This window comes from Malaclemys terrapin, chromosome 3, assembly GCF_027887155.1.
Source record: "Malaclemys terrapin pileata isolate rMalTer1 chromosome 3, rMalTer1.hap1, whole genome shotgun sequence".
NCBI lineage: Eukaryota > Metazoa > Chordata > Testudines > Emydidae > Malaclemys > Malaclemys terrapin.
The window spans coordinates 143,988,275-144,012,759 of NC_071507.1; the positions used below are offsets into that span (position 1 = coordinate 143,988,275).

The following is a 24,485-nucleotide window of genomic DNA, read 5'->3' on the forward strand; positions in this document are numbered from 1 at the left end:
ATATATTCACATCCTTTAAGCATGTCTAAACAGTCATGTATGCTAATGTCAAATAACTGATTAAGACCGATGAGGACCATTGATCTAGTCCTGTTAACTGGGTTTCTTTCAGCCCAAAGCTCTTGGTAACTTTTACTGTGTGAGGTGGTGTCAGGAAATAAATCAGGGGAGACACAGCATTTGCCCAAAAGATAGCTGGTACAAACAGGACAGCACAAGAGTGCTTTCACTTACGGCTAAACTTTAATTAGCCTCAAGCACTTAGGGCTGGTCTACACGGTGGGGAATCAGTCTAAGATACGCCACTTCAGCTACACGAATAGCGTAGCTGAAGTGGCGTATCTAAGATCGAATTACCTGGGATCCACACGGCGCGGGATCGATGGCCGCGGCTCCCCCGTCGACTGCGCTACTGCCGCTCACTCTGGTGGAGTTCCGGAGTCAATGGTGAGCACGTTCGGGGATAGATATATCGCGTCTTAACGAGACGCGATATTTTGAGCCTGGATAAATCGATTGCTACCCGCCGATACGGCAGGTAGTGAAGACGTACCCTTACACATGTCCGCAACAGATTAGTAAAACACCCCTAACCCTCGATAATTACCGAAGCTGAGTGTGGCTCTCGAGTGTCACAGCGGCATAGGGTGACCAGAGGGCAAGTGCAAAAAAATCGGGACAGGAGGTGGGCGGGTAATAGGTGCCTATATAAGAAAAATCTCCCAAAATCGGGACTGTCCCTATAAAATCAGGACATCTGGTCACCCTACAGCGGCAGCATGTCTGCCCGTGGGGAACACAAGATGCATCCAGAGGGAGAGACCAGTCCAACTACCTCAAACTTTCCCCTTGTATATACATTTAGTAATACAATGACATGTCACTTGTTAAGGAAGCAGTTTCAAAGGTCAAGCAAGAGGTTTCCTTCTGGTCATCGATTAGCCAGGTGTGGTTTTTTTTTTTTTTTTTTTTTTTTTTTTTTTTTCCTCCAGAGTTTGTAGCCTTGAGGCCCCTAAAATGCATGTATCAGCAACTTCAACACAATTCTTATCAGGAAAGACTTGGGGTCAAGCTGCCCTTTCTGTGGGACCCAAAAGCCCCTCCCCTCCTGCCTTGGTCAAGCTGAGGCTGCTGCATGGTCACTTACGGCCTGCTGACTTGGCTGCTTTTAGCAATAAGCAATAGTGGTTTCAGGCACTTTACTGGTTTGCCAAAATCTCCTCGTACAGTCCAATCTCCTGCATAACATAGGTCATAGGGTTTCCTTGAATTAATTCCTGTTTGAGCTACGGAATGTCTCTCGAAAAATATCCGTTCCTGATTTAAAATCTACCAGTGGTGGATAATCCACCACAATCCCTGGTAGATTTGTTTCAATTTCTGCAATGTGGTGATTGACTTGTAGAGAGAGGTTAACTGCTTTTTAAAAATGCCATTTATGGAATCTTGCTTAGAGATGTTCACCTTTTCCTGTCAAGGCCTTAAGGGACACTCACCTTAAATTAGTCTCTCTCCATTTTTTAATAATCGGTTTTAAAAGTAATGTCTAAAGAATGGGCTGCAAAAAATGGTACTTTGTGCATTTCAAAGCATTCTATTCAGTTCCCCTGTTTGGGCAGGTCTTACAAAACCTGAAGAGGAGAAATCATTTTAAAAACATGAAAATGCAACTATAACAAGTGTATAGTGAAACCTGAGGGTTAGGTATAGCACTTGAAATGAACCTTTTAAACTGACAGTTTAAAATTGTTCTTACATTTACATTGTTCTTAACTAGTTTTTGTGAGTGGTTGGTGTGGTGTTTGTTTGTTTGTTCATTTATTTATTTATTTATTTAAAGCTTGTGACTGGAGTGTATATATAACCAGGGCCGGCTCTGGCTTTTTGGCTGCCCTAAGTGCAAACCCGCCCCCCCCCCCCCCCCAAAAAAAAAAAAAAACCACCTGCATAGGTGCAGGGGGACCGGCTTGGGGGATGGGGGAGGAGGGTGCGGCCAGGGCTACAGCAGGTGGAAGGAAGAGGACTGCCCTGCAGGGCGCTCTGGTTCTCCGCGCTGCTGCCCCCTACAGGGCGGCCGGAGCAGAACCAAAAAAAAAAGTGGCCGTGCCGCCCTAGGATTGGGCAGAATGCTGCCTCGAACAATCTGCTGCCCCAAGCACCAGCTTGCTCAGCTGGTGCCTGGAGCCGGCCCTGTATATAACTCTTAAACCGTAGGAACTTAGTTTTGTTACTGCACTTTTTCTGATCAGGAACACTTTTAGTTCAGAAACTCCTCAGTTAAGTGGGATATGGAGTTTGGGGGAAGGGGAGGAAAGCATTTAACTACATGTAAAATATGCCAAAATGAATAACCGTCTTTATTCTCTGCAAATAATTATAGCAGAAGCACCTTGAACTTCATGTTACTAGAATGCAGAATACACCATAAATTTAAAATGATTAACAACCTTACCACTGCTCCTTATGCATAATATTGTGATAGTCATTTAATGACTATCTGCTCTCTCAAATGTAGAGTGCATGTGGTAGTGGTTTCTTCTCTTCATATTTATTGTTTTGGAAATTTTAGTTCATGCTTTTGTTATCATGATTTCATTTTTATAATGGTCTAGGGTATCCTTGACTAAGCTGCGTATAGAGCAGGGGTGAGCAAACTACGGCCTGGGGGTTGCATCCCACCCTCCAGACATTTTAATCTGGTCCTCAAGCTCCTGCCAGAGACTGGGTCCAGGGCTTACCCCGCTCCAGCGCACCAGGCAGGGAGCGAGGTTGGGGGCTTGCCCGCTGCTGCTTCCAGGAGCTCCGTGGAGCATGTTCCCTCTCCAGCTCCTACACATAGGAGTAGCCAGGGGGCTCCGCATGCTGCCCCTGCCCCAAGCACGCCCCTGCAGCTCCCATTGGCCGGGAACCACAGCCAATGGGAGCTACAGGGGCAGCACGCAGAGCTACCTGGCCGCCAGAGGGGGGACATACTGCTGCTGCTTCTGGGAGCCGCTTGAGGTAAGCGGCACCTGGAGCTGGCACCCTTGGGGGGGGGGGCCCTCCCGCCCTCTGAATCCCTCAGGCCCACCCCCAGCCAGAGCCCTCAGCCCACCCCCCCAATTTCATGAGCATTCATGGTCCGCCATACAATTTCCATACCCAGATGTGGCCCTCGGGCCAAAAAGTTTGCCCATTCCTGGGTTATATGCGCTACTTTACTATGCAGCAGTGAGGTGGTTTGTAATAAAACTAAGAATGTGTTGTTTAATAAACATAGATTTAAGTGATTTCACTGTTGCTTGAAAGATATGAAAGCATTACACACAAAGCAAAAAACACTTTCTGGTGTCTAAAACATAATTCTAGCAAGACATAGCTTTGCCTAATGCAGTTTCTTACACCAAGTCATTAGTGTTCTCCAGCACAACTGACTATTCCAGCCAGGATCCAACCCTCACAGAATCTAAGTCAGGGGCGGCAACCTTTCAGCAGTGGTGTGCCGAGTCTTCATTTATTCATTCGGATTTAAGGTTTCGCGTGCCAGTAATACATTTTAACATTTTTAGAAGGTCTCTTTTTCTATAATATATAACTAAACTATTGTATGTAAAGTAAATAAGGTTTTTTAAAATGTTTAAGAAGCTTCATTTAAAATTAAATTAAAATGCAGAGTCCCCCGGACCAGTGGCCAGGACCCGGGTAGTGTGAGTGCCGCAGGTTGCCTATCCCGATCTAAGTGCTGGTTTCTTTGTTTGCTAAGGAGATGAATGTCTCTTTGCTCCCCTTTATAATACCCCAAACTTCACTGTCTCTGTTTCAAGAGCCAGGAAGGCTTCCTGGGGATGCAGACTGCATTCCCCATAGTGATTAAGTGTCTATCTCCCCCATTTGCTAGCTTGATGGCCATATCCCTTGGATGTAAATATACTTGCATTGTCCTCTGCCTGCAATCATGCTGGTCAGACAAGCAAATATATATTCTGTTGTCAAGGGGAGGGGGGAACCTATTTTTGCCTCCTTTGTTTAGACTCAAAAACATATTGGGAAGTAAAGTATCCATAATTTCACATACAGCATTGGTACATATGTTTCTTTGATAGTAGCCATCAGCATGTTAGTTTGCAAATGATATATTATGAGACAATCCTTTTTAAATGAATATGACAGTGTGTTGGGGCAATGAGTGTGACAGACCTGATGTGAGTTATGTTATGCTGTGCTTTCTGCTGATTGGTATTGAGGGGCTTCCAGATTAACAGCTTGGCTAGGCCCACAATTATTACTGAAGTGTAATAAGCAGCCCTTGTTTCCATAAATTCTCATCCAGGCTAGGACTTGGAGACCCTGTGTCTGTCATAGGCACTGTTTTTGTGTAGTATATCTACCTTGAAAGCCAAGGACAACTGTAAGGTCTGTCTGTTTTCCCCCATTCATAGACATTTAATAGTACATTTGAAGCAGTTACATCATATATTCCCAGAAAACGCCATCTTAGTGAGGGGTTTAAGTTGAGAGTATCTATAAACTAAGGTTAAAAAGACTTTTTACAGGGGTTTTGTAATCATCTCAAAATCAAGCATTGCAAATTGGTGGAAATTCAGCTAAAGTTATTCTCAAAATAAATCCAAATGCATTAAGCTAAGGCACCTGAACCACCTTACATCATCCCAGTACAGATGTCCTGACATTACAGCATTTAATGTATGTGGTCCCAGATTAGATTAAGCTGATTTTTAAAGACTTGGGTTTGTGTTCTCGTCCTTCCTTTCCCCAAATGGTATTGTTTCAGAGCAGGCAAACAAGATATGTTGGGACTCAGTCTCAGGAATTACAGGTTTGTTGGCTGTTGGATTTTTTTTTTTTTGTGTGGTCTTCACCCCCTCCCACCCCCCCTTCACTCTGCCTGGGTGTTAGTAGGAGGAGCATTGAGATTTCAGGAGAGAAATCTGGCTGCTTTCAGTTCTAGAGCCTGGCATCACAACAGCTAGGGTTGCCAATTTTGGTTGAATGTATTCCTGGAGATTTCATCACATGACAATCTTTTAATTAAAAGATTAATCTTTAATTCCTGGAGACTCCAGGCCAGTCCTGCAGGGTTGGCAATCCTAACAGCCCAGAGGAGCAATTGCAGGGAAAGTTCTGCTCAACCCATGCAGCCTGGTGCTGCCGCATCCTCAGTGAAGATGGAATCTTCAGAGAATCTTTAACAAGTCTATATCTAACATGCAACTGTTGGCGGGACCCCTCCCCCCAGTCTTCTAAGTTGGTCAAACTTTGGATTTTCACCATGCAGCAAAAGTTACCTCTCAGTCCCTAGGGGACTCCTTGCCAACTTTTTCAAGGCTGTAGTCTAGAACATGGACACACTAGAGCTTTTCAACAAAACATTGTAAGAATTTTTCAACTTTAGGAAAGATCTGTTTTTACTAGGGCTGTCAATTTAATCCCAGTTAACTCATGCGATTAATTAAAAAAAATGAACTGCAATTAAAAAAAAAATCATGATTAATCGCACTGTTAAACAATAATAGAATACCATTTATTTAAATATTTTTGATGTTTTCTACACTTTCAAATATATTAAAACACAGAATACAAAGTGTACAGTATTCACTTTATATTTTTGATTACAAATATTTGCATTGTAAAAATGATGAAAAAATAGTATTTTTCAGTTCACCTTATACAAGTACTGTAGTGCAATCTCTTTATCATGTCTTCTGGAATGGTGGTTGAAGTATGAAGGGACATATGAATCTTTAGCGCATCTGACACACAAATATCTTTCAATGCCAGCTACAACAGTGCCATGTGAATGCCTTTTCTCACTTTCAGGTGACATTGTATACAAGACGTGCGCAGCATTATCTACTACAAATTGTAACCAAACTTGTTTGTCTGAGTGATTGGCTGGAGTAGGACTGAGTGGACTTATAAGTTCTAAAGTTTTACATTGTTTTGTTTTTGAATGCAGTTATTTTTTGTACATAATTATACATTTGTAAGTTCAACTTTCATTACAAAGATTGCACTACAGTACTTTTATTAACTGAATTGAAAAATACTATTTATCATGTTTACAGTTCAAATATTTGTAATAAAATATAAAGTGAATACTGTACACAATTCTGTATTGTAATAGAAATCAGTATATTTGAAAGTGTAGAAAACCTCAAATATTTAAATAAATGGTATTTTATTAAACAACTGTGCGATTAATCGCACAATTAATCATGATTGATTTTTTTTAATCGCTTGACAGCCCTAATTTTTACCAAACCTTGTAGGAAACAGATGAATTGTTTTGCGGAAATGTTCTTAACAAAAAAAGCCAAATCTCAGACTAAGTTGGACACCAGGCCTGGAAAATCAGCCTGAATGGTTGACATTTTGGCTCCGGGAAGCAACAGAAAATAGGATCTTAAAATGGAAAGTTAGGCATCTTTAAGTATAGGTGCCTCTGCCAATTCTGCGTCTAATACAGGAAGGTTGAGTTCTTGGTGGCTTTTAAAAATCTCATTTTAACTAAACAGGTTCAATGTTTTGTTACAAATGACGACTTCACTCATGCTGGTATGCAAGCTTGAATTACTCTGAGTTTAAGGCTAGAAAGGACCACTAGGCCATCTAACCTGACCTTCTATATGCTGTGGGCCACCAACATCACCCAGCATCTTCACACTAAATACAATAGCCAAAATTAAACCAAGCAGAACAGCCTACAGGAGACTAGAGTTCTGTGCCCCAGGCAGAGAATAGGAGGGATCAAGGTGCACCACCTTGGTGCACCTGTGCGTCCAGTCCCTGCAATGGCAGGGAGTTGATGAGATCCAGATAATCCTGGCAAACAACCCCACTCCATGCTGCAGAGGAAGGTGGAAAAATACCCCAGGTCACTGCCAATCTGATCTGGCGGGGAAATTCCTTCCTGGCCCTGTATATGGTGATCAGCTAGATCCTGAGCATGTGAGCATGTTTGAATAGATCTTTCTTGAACATAGTTGACCGTAACTATACACAGTATTCCAAATGAAATCTTACCAGTGTCTTGTACCATGGCATTAGTACGTCTCTATACTAGAAATGCCTTGCCTGATTCAGTCTCCGATAATATTTGCCTTTTTCACAGCTATATTACATTAGCGGATCAGTTTACGCACCCAGGCCTGTCTCCTCTTCTGTCACTTGCAACTGATGATTTTCCCCTCTCCCCCTCCAAGCTTGTAACAGAAATTCTTATTAGATCCTAAGTGAATGATCTTCCACTCTATAGTATAGAATGTAATCCAGTTTCTGTCATTCCTGTCTTCAAGGTTTTCCAGAACTTCTGTATAATATTCCAGGCCACAACTAGAGGCATTAATACAGAGGACATCTGAGATGTTTTGGAGGAAGGAGACCAAAAACCCTGAGAATACATTGGTGGGATGCAGGAGGAATGAGGGGTGGCGGGTTGGGAGAATCCTTTCCTGACACCTGCAGGTGTCCAGCTGAAGTCCTGAAACATAAGCATTAGGAGCATAAAACATAAACCAAAAGGCATACCACCATCATAAGCAACCTTGTCATACAATTGCACTTATAAAACTTGTCTACCTCCTTAAGACTAATTAAGTTGTTTGCCCCCTCAACTTTTATTGGAAGGCTGTTCCATAACCTCACTCTCCTAAACCTTCTAATTTGGTCATAGCATGTTTATACTTTATTTGTTCTTGTGCCAACATTGTCCTTGAGCTTTTATTAGCTCTTCACCCTACGTGATGGTTGCTCTCTGTACATCAGGGAGGTAATCCTATCCCTTCTCAGCCTTCTTTTTGTGACATTAACAAGCCAAGTTCATCCGTCCTCCTCACACAAGATAAGCTCTCCATTCCCTTGCGCATTCTAGTAGCTCTTCTCTGCTTTCATGCCCATGTTCCATATTATCATCCTTTTGGGGAGGGGGGGAGGAGGATAAGGAGGGAGGGAAATAGGTGAAGAATTTACTTATCTAGGCATGGCCCAAAATTACCTTCCTGTTCACACTGCAGAGTGATCCAATCTTATTCTTTCTTACTCTCTTTCTTTATACAATTTAAAAACCTCTTATTTTAATTTTACTTAGCAAGAGCTAATTCAGTTTGACTTTTAGCAATTGTGATTCTTATTCCTACATTTCCTAACCTCCAAGATATAGCTTTCTTTGAGCAATCCCTTTTTCAAATCTCTGTTAACCTCAAAAAAAAAAAAAAAAAAAAAAAAAAAAAAAAAAAAGGTTAGGAACAGTTATTCATCCAACTGGTATTGAAGCCTTTTCCCCATACATTTCCACTCTCCCCTCCCCTGCTTTGTTTAGGATCAAAATTGTAGATTCTTGCATAGTTGATTTAAAGAAATTCCAAACCTCCAGTTTGACTAGAACTAATTCACTTCATTTCCCTTAGCCTTTTTTTATTAAAAAAAAAAATCTTAGTTGACGACATCCCGGTTTTGATTAACCTTCTGTTTTTAATTTAATTCAACCAATTTATGGTCATGCAATCCAAGGTTATTTCCTATGACCAGGACTTCTGATGTCCTTACCTAATTATTAAAACCAAGTCTAAAATTGCATTCCTTCTTGGTTCAGAGACTATTTGGTGAAGAAAACTGTCTATCACATCCAGGAATAATTGGGCTCTACAAATGTAGCATTTAGTCTCCCATTATGTCACAATTCCCAGTAGTGTTTCTCTCTAGTATTAGAGATCTCTATCCATATCTGTTTCTGACCCTGCGAGTCTATAGCAGATCTCGAACACTGTTCCTATAGAATTTCTCTTACAATCCTTCCCCAAAGTGATTTTGACACAAACTTTTTGTGAATGGAACAGTCACTTATTTCTTTATAGTTTACTGCATCATTGATGTACAACACTATCCCAACACTTTACCTTTTTCTATTTCTCCTGTACAGCACATACTCTTGAATATCTGTATTCCAGTCATGAGTGCTATTACACCATGTGTCTGTAATCCCTATAATATCTGGTTTGACCTCCTGTAGTTCAAGTTTCTCCATCTTATTATCAAACTGCCTGTATTTGTATACAAGCATTTAAGTTGTTTTCCTTGAACTTCACCCAGTTTTCTAGCAGTATTAGGTATAGTCTTTTCACTAACTATAACGTATACCTGACTGCTACTCCAGTTATGTTTGTACTTTCTCCTTGCTGTCCATGCTCTTACCTTCTGGTGTTCCTTAATCCCTTATTTCTTTGTGTAGCTGATTTTCCTCCTGTATTGAAACCAAGCATGAAGATTGACTCTCATCTCCTAGTTTAAAACCCTTATTGATTGTGCTAGCCTTGATCCCAAAATGTTAATACCCTGGGTATTCAAGTGAAATTCATCAGTCAAGAAGAGTATTCTTTTTGTAAATGCCTCCCAGTAGTCAATCATCCCCTCCCCCCCAAAACCTTCCTCATAGCACCAATCCTTGAACCATCTGTTGATCTTCATTATCTTGTTACACTTTCACCATCCTTCTCAGGGGACTAGAAGTATTGGACTGAAGATGACCTGAGCTTCCACTTCTTTAAACATCTTACCCATCCAAGCTCAGTCATCTGTGATCTATTCCAGTGGGAATCTAGCAGTATTTTCTTCCTGATACGCAGAGCCAGCTCCAGCATTTTTGCTGCCCCAAGCGTGCCCCCCCCCAAAGCCCTAATCGGCGGCAGCTCTACTGCTGCTGCTTCATTTTTCTGCAGCAGGCCCTTCCCTCTGAGAGGGACCCGCCGCCGAAGAGCCGGACATGCCACCCCTTTCCGTTGGCTGCCCCAAGCACCTGCTTGCTGTACTGGTGCCTGGAACTGGCCCTGCTGATATGCATTACAGAGGACTTTCTCCACTGCCATCAGGATCCTTTTCAATTTCATGCCCACATCTTGTATCCTTGCTCCTGGCAGATGGCATGCTCTTCTTTTCTCTAGAGCTGTTCTGGTGAGAGGCCTGTTGATTCCTCTTGGTATGGAGTCCCTGATCACATAGACCTGTCTCTTTCCAGTGTTGATATGAAATTCTTTTTGTTCTCTCTCGCAGTCCCCTGTTCATTTTTCCTTAGGCTGCTGTCTCACTGTCTCTACCTGTCTTCTGCAGGTACTGGCTCTCTTCTTTACTTCCTTACCACCTCCATCTTATGCCTGTTTCTCTTCATTTCCGATTGCAGCAAACCTGTTACTCAACCGTTTCACTTCCAGTAGCCAGTCTCTTCCTCTGCCTTGTGTTTGTGGTCACATTCTTCCATGCCATTCTTCTGGCAGTCAGCTATTCAGGTCCTTTTGTTCATCAGTTGTCTGCAAACGTTGAGTTGTCTGTATCACGTCCTTTCCTGCATTATACTTCAAGTCTCCATCTGAATTCCATCATCCTTTCCAGATGCATCTCTGATCTTCAAATCTTCTCTGCCATGAGCTCTATAGTACAACACTTCATGCATAAAGTAGCTTCCATCAGAGACCACTGAAGGATGATGTACATCCCATTAGCTTCCGCATTCAATCATCTTATTTGTCTCCTCTCTTCCTTAGGTCACATCTAGTGCTGCCTCAATAGCCATCATCTCTTCTTCTCAGTCCCTACACCAGGAGAGAAATATTTTCCACAGCAACTCCATTGCTGGCTACTAGCTGTTTGCTGCTTCAGTATTCATTAGTCACTAGCTTTTAAGCCCAGCCAAAATAGGTCAGCACTGCCTCCTTGTTTAGGGATATCAGCAAGCATTGGATCAAGCCACACATCTGGAACAAATCACTTCCCCCTCTTCCCCCCCCCCCCCCCCAAAAAAAAAAAATCCTTTTTTTTTTGTAATGTAGTTGTGAGTTAGAGAGTCTAGTTGCCATGCAAGGGATAAGGGCTGTGCCAAGTAGAAATATGTTGGCAAGACTGAAAATAGAAATATGGTAGTTCTCTTGTGAATAAGATGGTTAGTGATAATGGAGCTGAAAACTGGCAAATGGGGAGAAACAATACCTATTTAAAAAAAAGTGGTATAGAAGGTGGAATGAGAGCACAGTTAACACAATATTGAAACTATTAGATGCTATAACGTGTACTACATAGTTAGTTCATGTGAAATGATGGTAGTCTTCGCATTCTGTAGATATTGACTGTGCCTTTGCTGAAACTTAGTCATGTCTAATCTTGAATATTGTAACTTCATCTTTTAACTCGGGGTCAAAGCCATCCAAACAATAACTTGACAGAAATACAGCAACTCAGTTTCTCTCTAGGAGGTAAAGCATACCAACTCATTCTGACATCTTTTTCATCTTGCATTTTAGGTTTCACTTTAAAAATCCTTCTAGCTAGACTTCTTTTGTAGGCTTGAAGGCTAGGAAGGACTGTTAGGATCATCTAGTCCAGGGGTAGGCAACCTATGGCATGTGCGCCAAAGGCAGCATGCAAGTTGATTTTTTTTTTCAGCGACACTCACACTGCCCGGGTCCTGGCCACCAGTCTGGGGGGCTCTGCATTTTAATTTTAAATGAAGCTTCTTAAACATTTTTAAAAACCTTATTTACTTTACATACAACAATAGTTATATATTATAGACTTATAGAAAAAGGCCTTCTAACAACGTTAAAATGTATTACTGGCACGCGAAACCTTAAATTAGAGTGAATAAATAAAGACTTGTCACACCACTTCTGTAAGGTTGCCGTCCCCTTTCTAGTCTGACCCACATAAAGCATGCAATAGAACTTCTCTTAGTGACTTCAGTATCAAGCCCATAACTTCTGGTTGAGCTAGACCGGGGTAGGCAACCTTTCAGAAGCGGGGTGCCAAGTCTTCATTTATTCACTCTAATTTAAGGTTTTGCGTGCCAGTAATACATTTTAATGTTTTTTAGAAGGTCTTTATAAGTCTATATATTATATAACTAAACTATTGTTGTATGTAAAGTAAACAAGGTTTTCAAAATATTTAAGAAGCTTCATTTAAAATTAAATTAAAATGCTGATCTTATGCCACCAGCCTGCTTAACTCGCTGCCAGCCTGGCGTTCTGTTCACCTAGGCCGGCAGCAGGCTGAGTGGGGCCTGACCTCTGAAGCCCCCCACACTCCCAGAAGGGTGGGTGTGGGGGGCTTCAGAAGTCAGGGCAGAGGGCTGGAGGGGTGTGGGGGTGCAGGGCAGAGGGCTGGGGTGCTCAGCTCACGGGGGTGCTCCCAGCCTTCTCCCCTGAGCAGCTCACGGCAGCGGCTCACGGCTAGAAGGGATATGTCCTGTTCAACCCCCTTCCCCAAGGCCCCGTACCTACCTCTTCTCTACCTCCTTTACCCAGGGTCAGCTTTAGCAAGGGGCCGCGGGGCTGCCCCTGCCGACTGAGGCTCCGGCCTGGAGAGCGGGGCCTCGGGGCTTTTGTGGAGCTGCAAGAACGCTGCCACTCCTCCCTTTGCAAGGGCCGGCGCAGGGAAGGAGAGGAGGAGGGGCAGGAAAGCAGACTGCACCATGGCTGCAGGAGGGGGGGAGCTTGGCTGCTGCAAGACTAAGCTTCTGCCTCCTGCCCCTGCAGGGGTAGGGTTACCATACGTCCGGTTTTTCCCGGACATGTCCGGCTTTTCAGCAATCAAACCCCCGTCCGGGGGGAATTGCTGAAAAGCCACACATGTCCGGGAAAATGGCCGGCACTTCCTCTCCCCTGCGGCTCTGCTCCACTCCCCCTCTCTCAGATTTACAGAGCCAAGCTGCCCGAGCCAGCGCTACTGGCTTCGGGCAGCCCCCCCCCTTGCCTCCGGACCCCGAGCCCCCAGCCAGGCACTTCTCCTACCCGGCTCCAGCTGAGCTGCTCCCGCAGTGCAAGGTCCGGAGGCGGGGGGGGGGCTGCCCGAAGCCAGTAACGCTGGCTTCTGCAGCTCTGCTCTGTAAGTCTGAGGGGGAGGAGCCAAGCAGCTCGGCTGGAGCCGGGGAAGGGACGTGCCCAGCCAGCTCTGGGTCCTGAGGTAGGGGAGGGCTGCCCGAAGCCAGCAGCTCGGCTCTTACATTCTGAGAGGGGGGGAGCAGCTCAGCTGGAGCCCAGGTAGGAGAAGTGGGGTCCGGAGGCAGGGCTGGGGGGTGCTGAGCAGGCCGGGGGATGCTTGGCCGGGGGTCCGGGGGCTGGCGGGGCCAGGGGGTGCTCGGCCGGGGATCGGGGGCTGGGGGGTGCTGAGCGGGCCGGTGGGCCCGCGGGGCTGGGGGGTGCTGAGCGGGCCGGGGGATGCTTGGCCGGGGGTCCGGCGGGGCCAGGGGGGGATCGGGGGCCAGGCCGGGGGGTGCTGAGCGGGCCGGGGGATGCTTGGCCGGGGGTCCGGCGGGGCCAGGGGGTGCTCGGCCGGGGATCGGGGGCCAGGCCGGGGGGTGCTGAGCGGGCCGGGGGGCCAGCGGGGCTGGGGGGTGCTGAGCGGGCCGGGGGATGCTTGGCCGGGGGTCCAGGGGCTGGCGGGGCCAGGGGGTGCTCGGCCGGGGATCGGGGGCCAGGCCGGGGGGTGCTGAGCGGGCCGGGGGGCAGCGGGGCTGGGGGGTGCTGAGTGGGCCGGGGGATGCTCGGCTGGGGGTCCGGGGGCCGGCGGGGCAAGGGGGTGCTCGGCCAGGGCCAGCCCAGGCTGGAAACGCCGGGGGGGGGGCAGCCTGGGCCCCCCACACCCCCCCACACCCCCCCTTACCTGCTTCAGGCTTCCCGCGAATCAAATGTTCGCGGGAAGCAGGGGAGGGGGCGGAGTTGGGGCGTGGGCGGGGCTGGGGGTGGGGCCGGGGTCCGGTGGAGTGTCCTCCTTTTGGAGGCTCGAAATATGGTAACCCTATGCAGGGGAGAGCGGTGGGCGGGGGGGGGGGCTGGGGGTTGGGACCACGGCAGGCAGCCGCGTGCCATTCAAAATCGGCTCGCATGCCGAAGGTTGCCGACCCCTGAGCTAGACCATATAGTCTTAAATAATCTAATCTTAATATAAAGACTTCATGTGATGGAGCACTGCCACATCCCTAGGTAAGCAATAGCTAATTATCCTGACTTAATTTTCACCTTATTTCTGGTTTGAATTTATCAATCTTCAAGTTTCCAGTCATTGATCTTCCTTTTGTCCACTAGATTAGAGGGTTCATATGTCAGAAATATCTTCCCCATATAGATACTTCCAGACCCCAATAAGGCTGTCTGTCTGCCTTGATCATATTCAACTGCTCCCAAATGGCAGGCTTCTTTTTAGTCCCATCTGTATTGGTTCTTGATGAGTTGTAAAATTTTTCTCTAGTGTTGACTCTTTAACAGTTTACTTGCATTCTTGTACTACTTCAGGTCCCTTTCTTGTCAAAGGCTCAATTTCTTATTTATGTGCATTAAACCACTGAGATTTCATAAATTCAATTAAAAACTTAGCCTTATTACTCTACTTGGCTTTGCCCTTTCAACAGATGAAAGATGTCATGTAGGACAAACTCTAGAGTGCTGCTGAGTCAGCTGAATGCTTCTGTCTTTCATTCCCCTCACCTGAAGGGAGTTTCAGATTAAAATGTACATACTGAGGAGTAAACACAGGAATTGGAAAATCTGACAGGCAAAAACAATTGCCTTTAGCTACCTTCCCTTTGGTGCCATCTGTCTCATGGCACCATATCATTCTTAAATAAAAATAGTTTATTATTCTCTGGGTTACTTGCATAGGCTTTTATTTCTAGGTGTTTACAAACTTACATGATGTCAATATTTTACATGCTTTCTCTTCCCTCCATCCTGCTAACTGTTGCACGGACTCCGATGCCTTGCTTTATGATTTGTGGGGATGAAAGGGATGGATCAGGTCCTGAACTGTTTCCCTATTTTTTTTCCCCATCCCTCATGCTTTTCAGTTTCACTGCTGCAGTAGGGCTTGTTCTGAGTTGCAGACCTTGCATGTGGCACCGGCTAGCAAGTGTTTGCTTGCTATGCTTTATGCATAAGGATGGTCAGAAGTGTGTTAGGCTGATAGAAAAATTAGCTGAATTTGGTAGTGTGTAAACTATGCTGCTCCCGACTTTTTTGCTTTTAGGGTTTTCACTAAGTGAATAAACTCCACCCTTAATACATTACCATAGTGTTGTGAATAGACAAATGTCAAGCTGATTGAACAGCAAAAAATCAAGTGGAAAGTATTTATTAAAGCTTTCTGAGAGCATAAAATGCTGCCACGCTGCCTTGGTGTAATGTGTAGGAGTGGATGAAATGGCAGCATCTTTGTGCAGGTTTTCCTGAGGCTAATTGGGCTGTATCACTGATGCTGCAGTATTATGTAATTACTAGTGTGTATTTTGCCCTTTAGGAGCATCACTTTTAATAAAGATCAGTTTAAAGAGGTGATACTGAAACACCACATTTTAATATACTTAAATTTAGAAAAGTGTTTTAAATCATTATTGTCCTCTTAAAAGTTATTTTAGGCCTGTACTTAAAGATGTTCTTCGGGCAAGAGCAGCAGGATAGGAGTATTTATCACACCATTTACATCTAGTTTCACACTTCCCAGTTCTTGTTTACAACTGTTTTACCTCCAAAGGAAACACGACGCAGATGTTCTGGTAATGGCTGAGCTATAGGTTATTTCGGTTTCCTTCTCCTAGTGACTTATATGAGCATATTATTCATAAACCTATTTATAGGCAATTTTTTGGTGGTTCCATTTGCTTTGGATGCCTTCTTCCAGATGACTCTTGTGTACTGTATTTCTTAGAAGATGATAAACCCTCCTCTGAATTTGGGTCCTAGATTTCCTTTAACAAATCCACTTAAATTTAGGGTAACATTCAGGTTCAAACATCTTTGATTTTCATAATTCCAGTATCAACCAGGGAAGGCTGGTATAATCCAGGGCCCACATTTGCGCTTAAATCACTGGGGAATTGGCCTTCTGTATTTTACTGACCTTCAAAAGTCTCTCACTTCCTATGTTCTTAATTTGTGCCGGGGCTGAGCCCTGGCACCTTTAGGCTTGCCACATCCGTTATGACTGTAAAAAAAAAAATTGCTTGAGACCCAGCACCTCTTTCATTACAATTAAGCACTGCCTGTATTACATCAGGTACAGTAGTGTGTGTGTATATATATATTTATGAACATGTAAGTGTGCTTTTTAGTGGTTGTGATAACTCCGCAAACGTCTCTCTTCTGGAAGAACACTTCTGTACGTTACAAAACTGTGTGCCATGCAGAACTAGATTCAGTAGCAGTCTAAATTTTGGAATGCTGTGTTCTTTTAACACAGTACTAATGACCTTCAGTATGCATCGCTTTAGAAATAAACTGTGATGTGACCTAAATAGCCATGTCAGCTAATCAAACGTAATTGGGATTTAATGGGTATGAAGACTGAACTACTCCAATCATTGATGCAATGTATTGGTGCTCCTCGCAAACTGTGGGTGAGGAATAGCTGCAGGATATTGGGTCTGATCTTGAGGTGTAGAGTAGCTACAACTCTTATTACCCACACTGACACAGTTCTGAGAGAAGATGGGAGTATGTCTTCACTTCTGCTGTAAGATGATTCTTCTGTAGAGGGTAGCAGGGTCCTGGATTATGGGTCAAAGTGCTGGGCTCACAGTTAGAACAGTTAACATTTAGAATGCTTGGATGCATCTCAAAGAAGAAAGAACCTTACATACCTGGTTTTCTAAACAGTGGTGTGTTGCCATCTAGAGTAATAAATCAAAATCTCTTTAATGTTTCTAGTTTGTTTTTTTGTATACATAAACGTAAGTAATCCTGATCTGTCAACTCTTGTATTCTGCTCTATCATTCCTTTTGGTGTCACTAGTTATGACTAAACTTAGGTCCATTAAGATCTGCATGCTTGAACTCTTTAAGTGCTGTGACTTTTGACTCATGTCAGTGGACCTCTGCATGGGCACAAGTGTTGCTTCCAAATTCAAAATAACTGACAACATTGAATTTTTGGTCATGTTGCTTCAGTACATGTTTTCCTGGTCCTGCTTCTGGTGTTCGAAGGTTTAGTTTTTTGGATCTACTGACCCAATCAGCCAAAGACTGCTGTTATAGCCATCAGCTGCATCCAAGGCAAGGTTCTACTGATGGAGGGTATTTTAGAATTGACTCTGTCCCATTTGTGTTCTTATTATGTCTGTAGTGCCAATCCTATTTCTGAGACTGGTTGGTTGAATTTTTGTAATCTTTTTCATTTAAGACTGCAAAACATTGCCAGATATCTGCCTTAATGAAACAGGTGGATCTGGGGAGGGTTGGGTTTACCAGTAATGCCCTAGTGGAAAATAAACATATCCTATCTCTTGTGGCTGGGAAGAGTGCTTGAATTCCTTGTACATGCTCTCCTTGGACCAGGCTCTAACTCTGGTATCTGGGTTTCTGGCTTTTAGGGTATCTGATATAGAATCCCACAACCATAGTGTTTTTTTCCTTCTTCTCTTCCCCAGACCCAGATATTTCTATATATTTTACTCCTTCCCCTCTCCCTCTTCCCCCCTCCCCCCCCAACTCCACCCCAAAGCCTCTGGGTTTTGAGGGTTTGGTTTGCACCCATAATTAACTCAATATATGCATCTGCTGGTCAAAGCTTTTATAAGTTTAAGAAACTGGCTTACATAAAATCACTCTTTTTGCTGTCAAAGGCTATGGAGACACTGGAAGATGTCACTGCAGCAGTTAACATTTTTGAAGGATAGCTTTACAACAAGAACTAGAAACTCCTCTGTTGAAAATAAAAGTTAAATTCTTCCATAACAATATCAAGCTTTCTTTGGCCTATGTAAGCAGAGTCCATGGGCTCATTTATGAATCTCAGGTGACATGGCATTATTGGGTTGCACCCAGAAGTCTATTACAGAGAATGTGACCTAAAATATTGTCCTGGCTGATCCACCCTTGGTATTCTGGTGAGATCTGCAAAGGCATGTTGGCATGCCTCTTAGGGTTGGGCTACATTGCAGTTAGACACCCACGGCTGGCCCGTGCTAGCTGACTCAGGCTCACAGGATTCTGGCTAATTGTGGTTTAGACATTCAGGCTCAGGCAGGACCCTGGGCTCTGTCACTTTGCTACCAGCCTGAGCCTGAACACCTACAACGCAATTAAACAACCCCTTAGCCTGAGCCTTGCGAGTCAGCTGGTATGGGGCCTGCTACAGGTTACTTGCAGTGTAGACTTATCCTTAGAGCCTGCATTACTAGATAACCAACAGTAGTTGGTCTTATCCTCTCACCTACTTCACACAAGACCAAAACTTGTCTTTAACTCCAAAGTAGCTTTTGATAACTTGGAATTGAATTGGTATAACTTCTTTGATAGCCCTTTAAGAATAAATGTTGGGTTGGGATGGCCAGAACACTCTCAGCCTTGAGGATAGATACTATGGTAAATGTCTTTGTACTCTTGTGTTTCAGTATATTATCTGTCATTTATCAGTCTCATTGAAACTCTTACTCTACTCTAGTCTAGTCTACCAGATGCTGTTGATTTGTCTTTTCTGTACTTATTGTAACAGTTTTCTTTTTTTTTTCTTTAATAGACTTGATCCAGGCAACCAATGAGACCAATGTTAATATTCCTCAAATGGCTGATACTCTCTTTGAGCGAGCAACAAATAGTAGCTGGGTGGTGGTGTTCAAAGCCTTAGTTACAACACATCATCTAATGGTTCATGGCAATGAGGTAAGCAAATGGAATTCTAATAAGACCGTGTTTACCCTGAAGAAATTCCTGGATAGGTCATTGGAAAATTTTAAAATACCTTTTTAAATTGTTTTGATCGTTCAATGTTTCATGAAAACAAAGGACTACACTTGTCAGCTGCTACTTTCCAAACTTAATTTGAAGCTGGAGATGTTGAGAGCCAGTACAGAACTAGCAGTTAGGCTTTCCTTCCAGCAATTGTAACTTGTCAACATAATAGATCAGGTAATCATTCAGGCTTTAACTTCTGCCTCATCTTAATTCTGTGTAACTTTAACTTTAGTTTCTAATTTTTAAGTTGTAACTTTCCAATATGCTTGTTTATGACCATAATGACTGAGAACGTCTTAAGGGGAAAAAAATAGGTAACAATCTAAATGTTGTGGAAAAACTCTAAATGTTGTGGAATTCTCACTTTTTCATGCCTCCTGTGACTGGTTCTCTGATTTTTAGGTTTGTCTGACCTCTGTTAATATGTTCTGTTTTGCCTAAAAACTTGAATTTTATACACCTCTACCTCAATATAACATTGTCCTCGGGAGCCAAAAAATCTTACCTCGTTATATTGAACTTGCTTTGATCCACCGGAGTGCTGCTTTACTGCGTTATATCCAAATTTGTGTTCTATCAGGTCGCATTATATTTGGGTAGAGGTGTACTAACAAAGCGTTACCCATTTCATTTTTATTCATTATATAGCCACAGCTCTTTAGACCATTGTCCTAGTGAATGTCTGCTATACAAATGATTATCCTTTCTCCACTGTATGCAAATTTAATAGCATCTCTCAGATCATATTTTCCTAATCCTTGTTTTTGTGTTGACTTTAGATAGTTTCTCTTTAATTGGTGGCTCTTTAAATTTAAAACTTCATAGAGCGAATTCAGCCTCTTTACAATTGTACTTTGCCTGTGGAAAGAATTCCTCTCTAGCTTGCCACTGTGTGCGCGCACGTGCATGCGCCATGCACTTGTCTCTATGTAGCTGCATCACAATTCCTAGTCCAACTCTGTTTGTCTGTCACACCAGATTTTTGTAGTTAGTTACTAGGGTGTCCAGACAGCAAGTGTGAAAAATCAGGATAGGGTGGGGGGTTAATAGGAGCCTATTTAAGACAGACCCAAAAATTGGGACTGTCCCTATAAAATCAGGACATCTGGTCACCCTATTGGTTACTAATGTGCTTTCCCCATTTTTGCTGTCATTTTCTGTAAATGAAGCGCTCCGTATATATGCAATGCCTAATACAATAGGACCCTGATCTCAGCCGGGGATCTCAGGTACTACTGTAATACAAATAATCAGTTTAACAGCATTATTCTCTGTTCTTCCCTCTTGCAAACTAATAGATCTTGTTGCTCCTTAACTGTCTTCTACCTTTTTGTGTCAGCCAGTTAGAGGAAGGGCAGGACAGTAGATTAGCCTAAGTTTCATTTTGAGTGCTATTAAAACTGCTGAGGAGAACAATCAAAGCCTCAAGCCAAATACATAGGTTTGAACTCCCTCCATGTTCCCAAGTTTTGAGGAAGTTCTAATCTGGATCCAGGCTTCGTGGCTTTGAACATCTATATCCACTTGAGTGAGAGTGGCTCAGGTCAGTTAGCAGGAGATCAGCTGAATCTTCCCTTTATATGTACATATGATCAACTCTAATTTCTACCTGCTTGCAGATCTGAACTGGAATGAAGAGGTAAGGGAGAGGAAATTGACTTTCATTTTTGTGTCTTGCAGAGATTTATTCAGTATTTGGCATCTAGAAACACGCTATTCAATCTCAGCAATTTTTTGGACAAAAGTGGTTCACATGGTAAGAATGTGTTCTTCTGTCTGTATTAAACTTCAGCAATAAGATCCTGCTAATATGTCATAGGCCTTGCTAACCTATATTAGTAGAGACTCATTGAAAGCTATGAATTAGGGAGCAGATGAAGCCAAAATGGGGATAATCTATTCTAAAATGTATTTCATTTGACAAATTTACACTTTCTTTACAAGTACAACACTTTGTAAATGTAATGAAGCCATAAGGCTAAGTGAGATGGGGCATTATTCTAAACTTCCCAGCCGGCTGGTTTCTGCAGAACTTAAAATTTTCATTTTTGGGGAAGGGGGAATAATTGAAGCTCCCATACATCATAATTCAAAACAGAACCTTTCAAATGGGAATAAGGCAGCATATCTTATCATACTAATCTCTTTATTATGACTGGATGTAATGGAAGTTAGAGATGAAAGTGGCAACTGGTTATATAAATTTTTTTATATATTATCCATCCTGGGAAGTACTCTAAATGAGAAATTGTTCCCTAATGTGTCTTTTCTCATTCAGTCTTAAATCCTCTTAATAAGGAGGACTCCATCACTTATTGTGGAATACTGTGGGAGATGTTCTGTATCTTTCAGAATAGGCTTTTGTTTTCTTATTGTTACACACCAAGGAAGTGAAAAGTCACTTGGTGGGCAAGAGGCAGTTGAGGAGGACAGAGGGGCCAATCAGGTGTGCGGGAGGGAATGGCAAGTTGGCTTGAGAAAGTGGTTGAACTGTAATTCTACAGTGATTGCTGAACTTTGTAGTGAGGCTTCCTTAATGTATTGCTATTTTTAACCTAAAAGTTTTCTGTGGGTGGAATAAATTCCCTCCTTTTTTTTTTTTTTTAATAGCAGGAAGCTATTAAAGAATTATATGAATGGCTTTAGGAGTTTGTGCAGGAAACAGGAATGCTGGAGTGGTTGCTAGCATCAAAAAGATGTTTCAGCTGTTACCAAAAAGGACACCTCCATAAAGAGAAAAAATTTAGTATTTTGAGTTTTGTTATAGGTTCACATACAGGGCAAGGAATAAAACTAGAGAAGAACATATTTAAATGGTTAAGCTCCATGTGTTTGAATTCCTGCTGATGCGTGGTTTGGAGTAATTCTGCTTTCTATGTTGACACCTTCTGTCCCTCCCTTCCCTCTCCCCCCCGCCACTATTCTTGTCCTCCTTGTTTAGAGGTATCTTAAACTTTAACATTTATAAACTATATATTGTGGTAAATGAGACCCATAATCATAGGGTAATATATAAAATTTGGGGAGCTGTCCAGGGTACACTGTAGTGATGGGCCTGATCTTAGTAAAGACATTAAACCTGCTACTTCAAAATCATTAATGAAACTGGCAGTTGATATTGAATCGGAAGGAGAGGTAAATACTACTGAAGATGGAAATACAGGCAGAAAATAGATGTTCAGCTTGGAGAAAATCCAAAACCTAGTTTCTGTACCTTAGGCTAGGTTTATACTACCCGCCTGAATCGGCGGGTAGAAATCGACCTCTCGGGGATCGATTTATCGCGTCCCATCGGGACGCGACAATCGATCCCCGAATCGGCGCTCTTACTCCACCAGCGGAGGTGGTAGTAAGCGCCGTTGACAGAAAGCTGCAGAAGTCGATTTTGCCGCCGTCCTCACAACAGGGTAAGTCAGCTGCGATACGTCGAATTCAGCTACGCTATTCACGTAGCTGAATTTGCGTATCTTAAATCGACTCCCCCCTGTAGTGTAGATGTACCCTTAGAGGGAAATGTGGAAAGATTTATGGGTGATGAGGGATGCTAATTATACCTGATAAGCATGGAGATTTAGCAACAGAAGAAGGCCAGGGCAGTTTGGAGCTGCATAGACAATGGCATCACAAGGGGGTCATTGATAGCACAGAGGTAAGCACCATACAGGCTACTAGCTCTCAGTTCTAGTGTTCAGCTGGGGGCATCAGTTTCAGGGAAAGTCCAGCTCCTCTAGCCTTGGAGTCTGGCATTCTAAGTCACTCTGTGGGGATGGTACTTGGACAGCCTGGTCAGCACTAAGAACAGAGAGGCTGGAGCATGCTCAGTGAGGATGGAATCTTCAGTTGTTGAGCGGTAACTCTTAATCACCTCTCACCAAATGAAAATTAGAAAATCAAAACTGAGGGGCAACCAAAGCCCTCTCTTTGCCTGGCTTTCCTTTGCAAGCATGTCTTTGGATAGGCTTGAGGCATCGCTTTTGTATATAGGATGAGCAGTCTGGAGTAATGATTCTTTGCATGCCCCTCCCCATTTCGCAACTGATGCTCTTGCCAGTTTTACACAATCTTCCATTTCCAGTGAGGCCAGTCCTTGTTCTAATGTTAGATTGAAATAAAAACTGTCAATCTAGTAGAGAAATATAATCTACCATATTGGAGTAGAACCCTATACTTCAAAGTGTTACAGTAGTGCAATATCAAATACTTGCAAAATCCATCAGTTAAGAGCAAACCTTTGCTGTTTTGTGCTTCACTGATGTGTACCAGTGAGATCTTTTGTACAGTCAGATCTGTCCAGAGTTGATGGCTGCCCACATGCCAGTGTAGGAGTCGGTGTCGTGTCGTTTGTCTCTCTTGCTTTTTTCCCTCTCTTCCCCTTCCCCCCCCCCCCCTCACCCTGCCATGACTTCACTGGGCCAGACTATAGACTTCCCTTTGGGACTTGTGATCAATTGGTAAATGCTGTGACTCAAAATAGTTGCTTTGAGTCCATCCTTTATTTTAAACAAACATAATGAACAGAGAAGGGGTTACAACAACAACAAAGCCTATTTACATTAGGGTTGCTAACCTTCCCAGTTTTGCTGGGAGTCTCCCAGAATCGGGCTCGATCTCCTGGAGGCTACGGAAGCCAAACTGGGAGATTTTTAGGCTGCCAAACGTCCGGTAGTCTCCTTGCCTGCCCTGGCCCCATGCCACTCCGCTCCCGGAAGCAACCAGCATGTCCCTGAGCACCAACTCAATAGCTTCCACTGGCCGGTAACTGCAGCCAGTAGGAGCTATGGGAGCGATGCCTGCAGGCAGGGGCAGCATGCAGCGCCCCCTGTCCCCCCAGGGGCTGCAGGGATGTGCTGGCCGCTTCTAGGAGCAGCATGCAGAGGGGGCAGTGCATGAAGCCCCTTGTCCTCGCTTACCTAGGGTGGCTCCTAGTCGGTGGCACAGCAGAACTAAGGCAGGTTCCACCCTGCAGCGCCATTGGCCACAGTTCCCAGCCAGTGGGAGCTGTGGAGTCAGCACTCGGGCCACGGGCAGCATGCAGACACACCTGCGCCGCCCCCCCTCCTCCCCCGGGGCAGCAAGGATGTGCCAGCCGCTTCTGGGAGCGCGCAGGGCTAGGGCAGGCAGGGGACTTCGCCCCACTGCATGCTGACAGAGAGCTGCCTGAGGTAAGGGCTGCCTAGCCGGAGCCAGCACCCCCTCCCACACCCCAATCTGTTGCCCCAGCCCTGAGCTCTCTCCTGGAGCCTGCACCCTGCAACCCAACTCCCTCCCCCAGCCCTGAGTCCCCTCCAGCACCAAAACTCCCTCCCAGAGTTTGCACCCTGCCCCAGGCTCAGCCCGGAGCCCCCTCCCACACTCCAAACCCCCCAGCCCATAGCTTGTATCCCCTCCCACACCCCAACCCCTTGCCCCAGCCTGGTGAGGGTGGGGGGACCTCAAAGAAAGGGTGAGACCTCAGGAGGGGTGGGGCATGGCAAAGGTATTTGGGTTTGTGTGATTAGACAGTTGGCAATCCTAACTTGCATATTGTCTTACCTAACTGCTTAGGTAGATCTAACTTGCCTCCCTATTGCCGCCACATCCAGGAGTGAAGGGGCAGCATATGTTGAGCAGTCGCTGACTCCTGCTGACTCCCTCTCAAGCTCTTTAATTTTTCCACCTGAAGTGCCCCTGAGGCCTCAAGCTGGGACCTTCCACCTCCAACCAGAATCCTGATTCACACTGGTGGAAGTAGGCTTCAAAGAAATTGACACTTGTTTAAAGTATTAGTGACTGAGTTAGTCC

The 24,485-nt window shown here is 44.1% G+C and overlaps 1 protein-coding gene across 4 annotated transcripts in view; it reads left to right on the plus strand.

Annotated features, from left to right (window-relative positions):
- The window catches only part of SNAP91 (synaptosome associated protein 91), a 146,946-nt gene that overhangs the window by 25,787 nt on the left and 96,674 nt on the right, over window positions 1-24,485 (plus strand). For all 4 annotated transcript variants that reach the window (XM_054023731.1, XM_054023734.1, XM_054023730.1 and 1 more), the window contains exons 3-4: window positions 18,490-18,632; window positions 20,385-20,460. In XM_054023731.1, coding sequence (XP_053879706.1) covers window positions 18,490-18,632; window positions 20,385-20,460 — 219 coding nt within the window. The remainder of the gene's footprint in view (window positions 1-18,489; window positions 18,633-20,384; window positions 20,461-24,485) is intronic.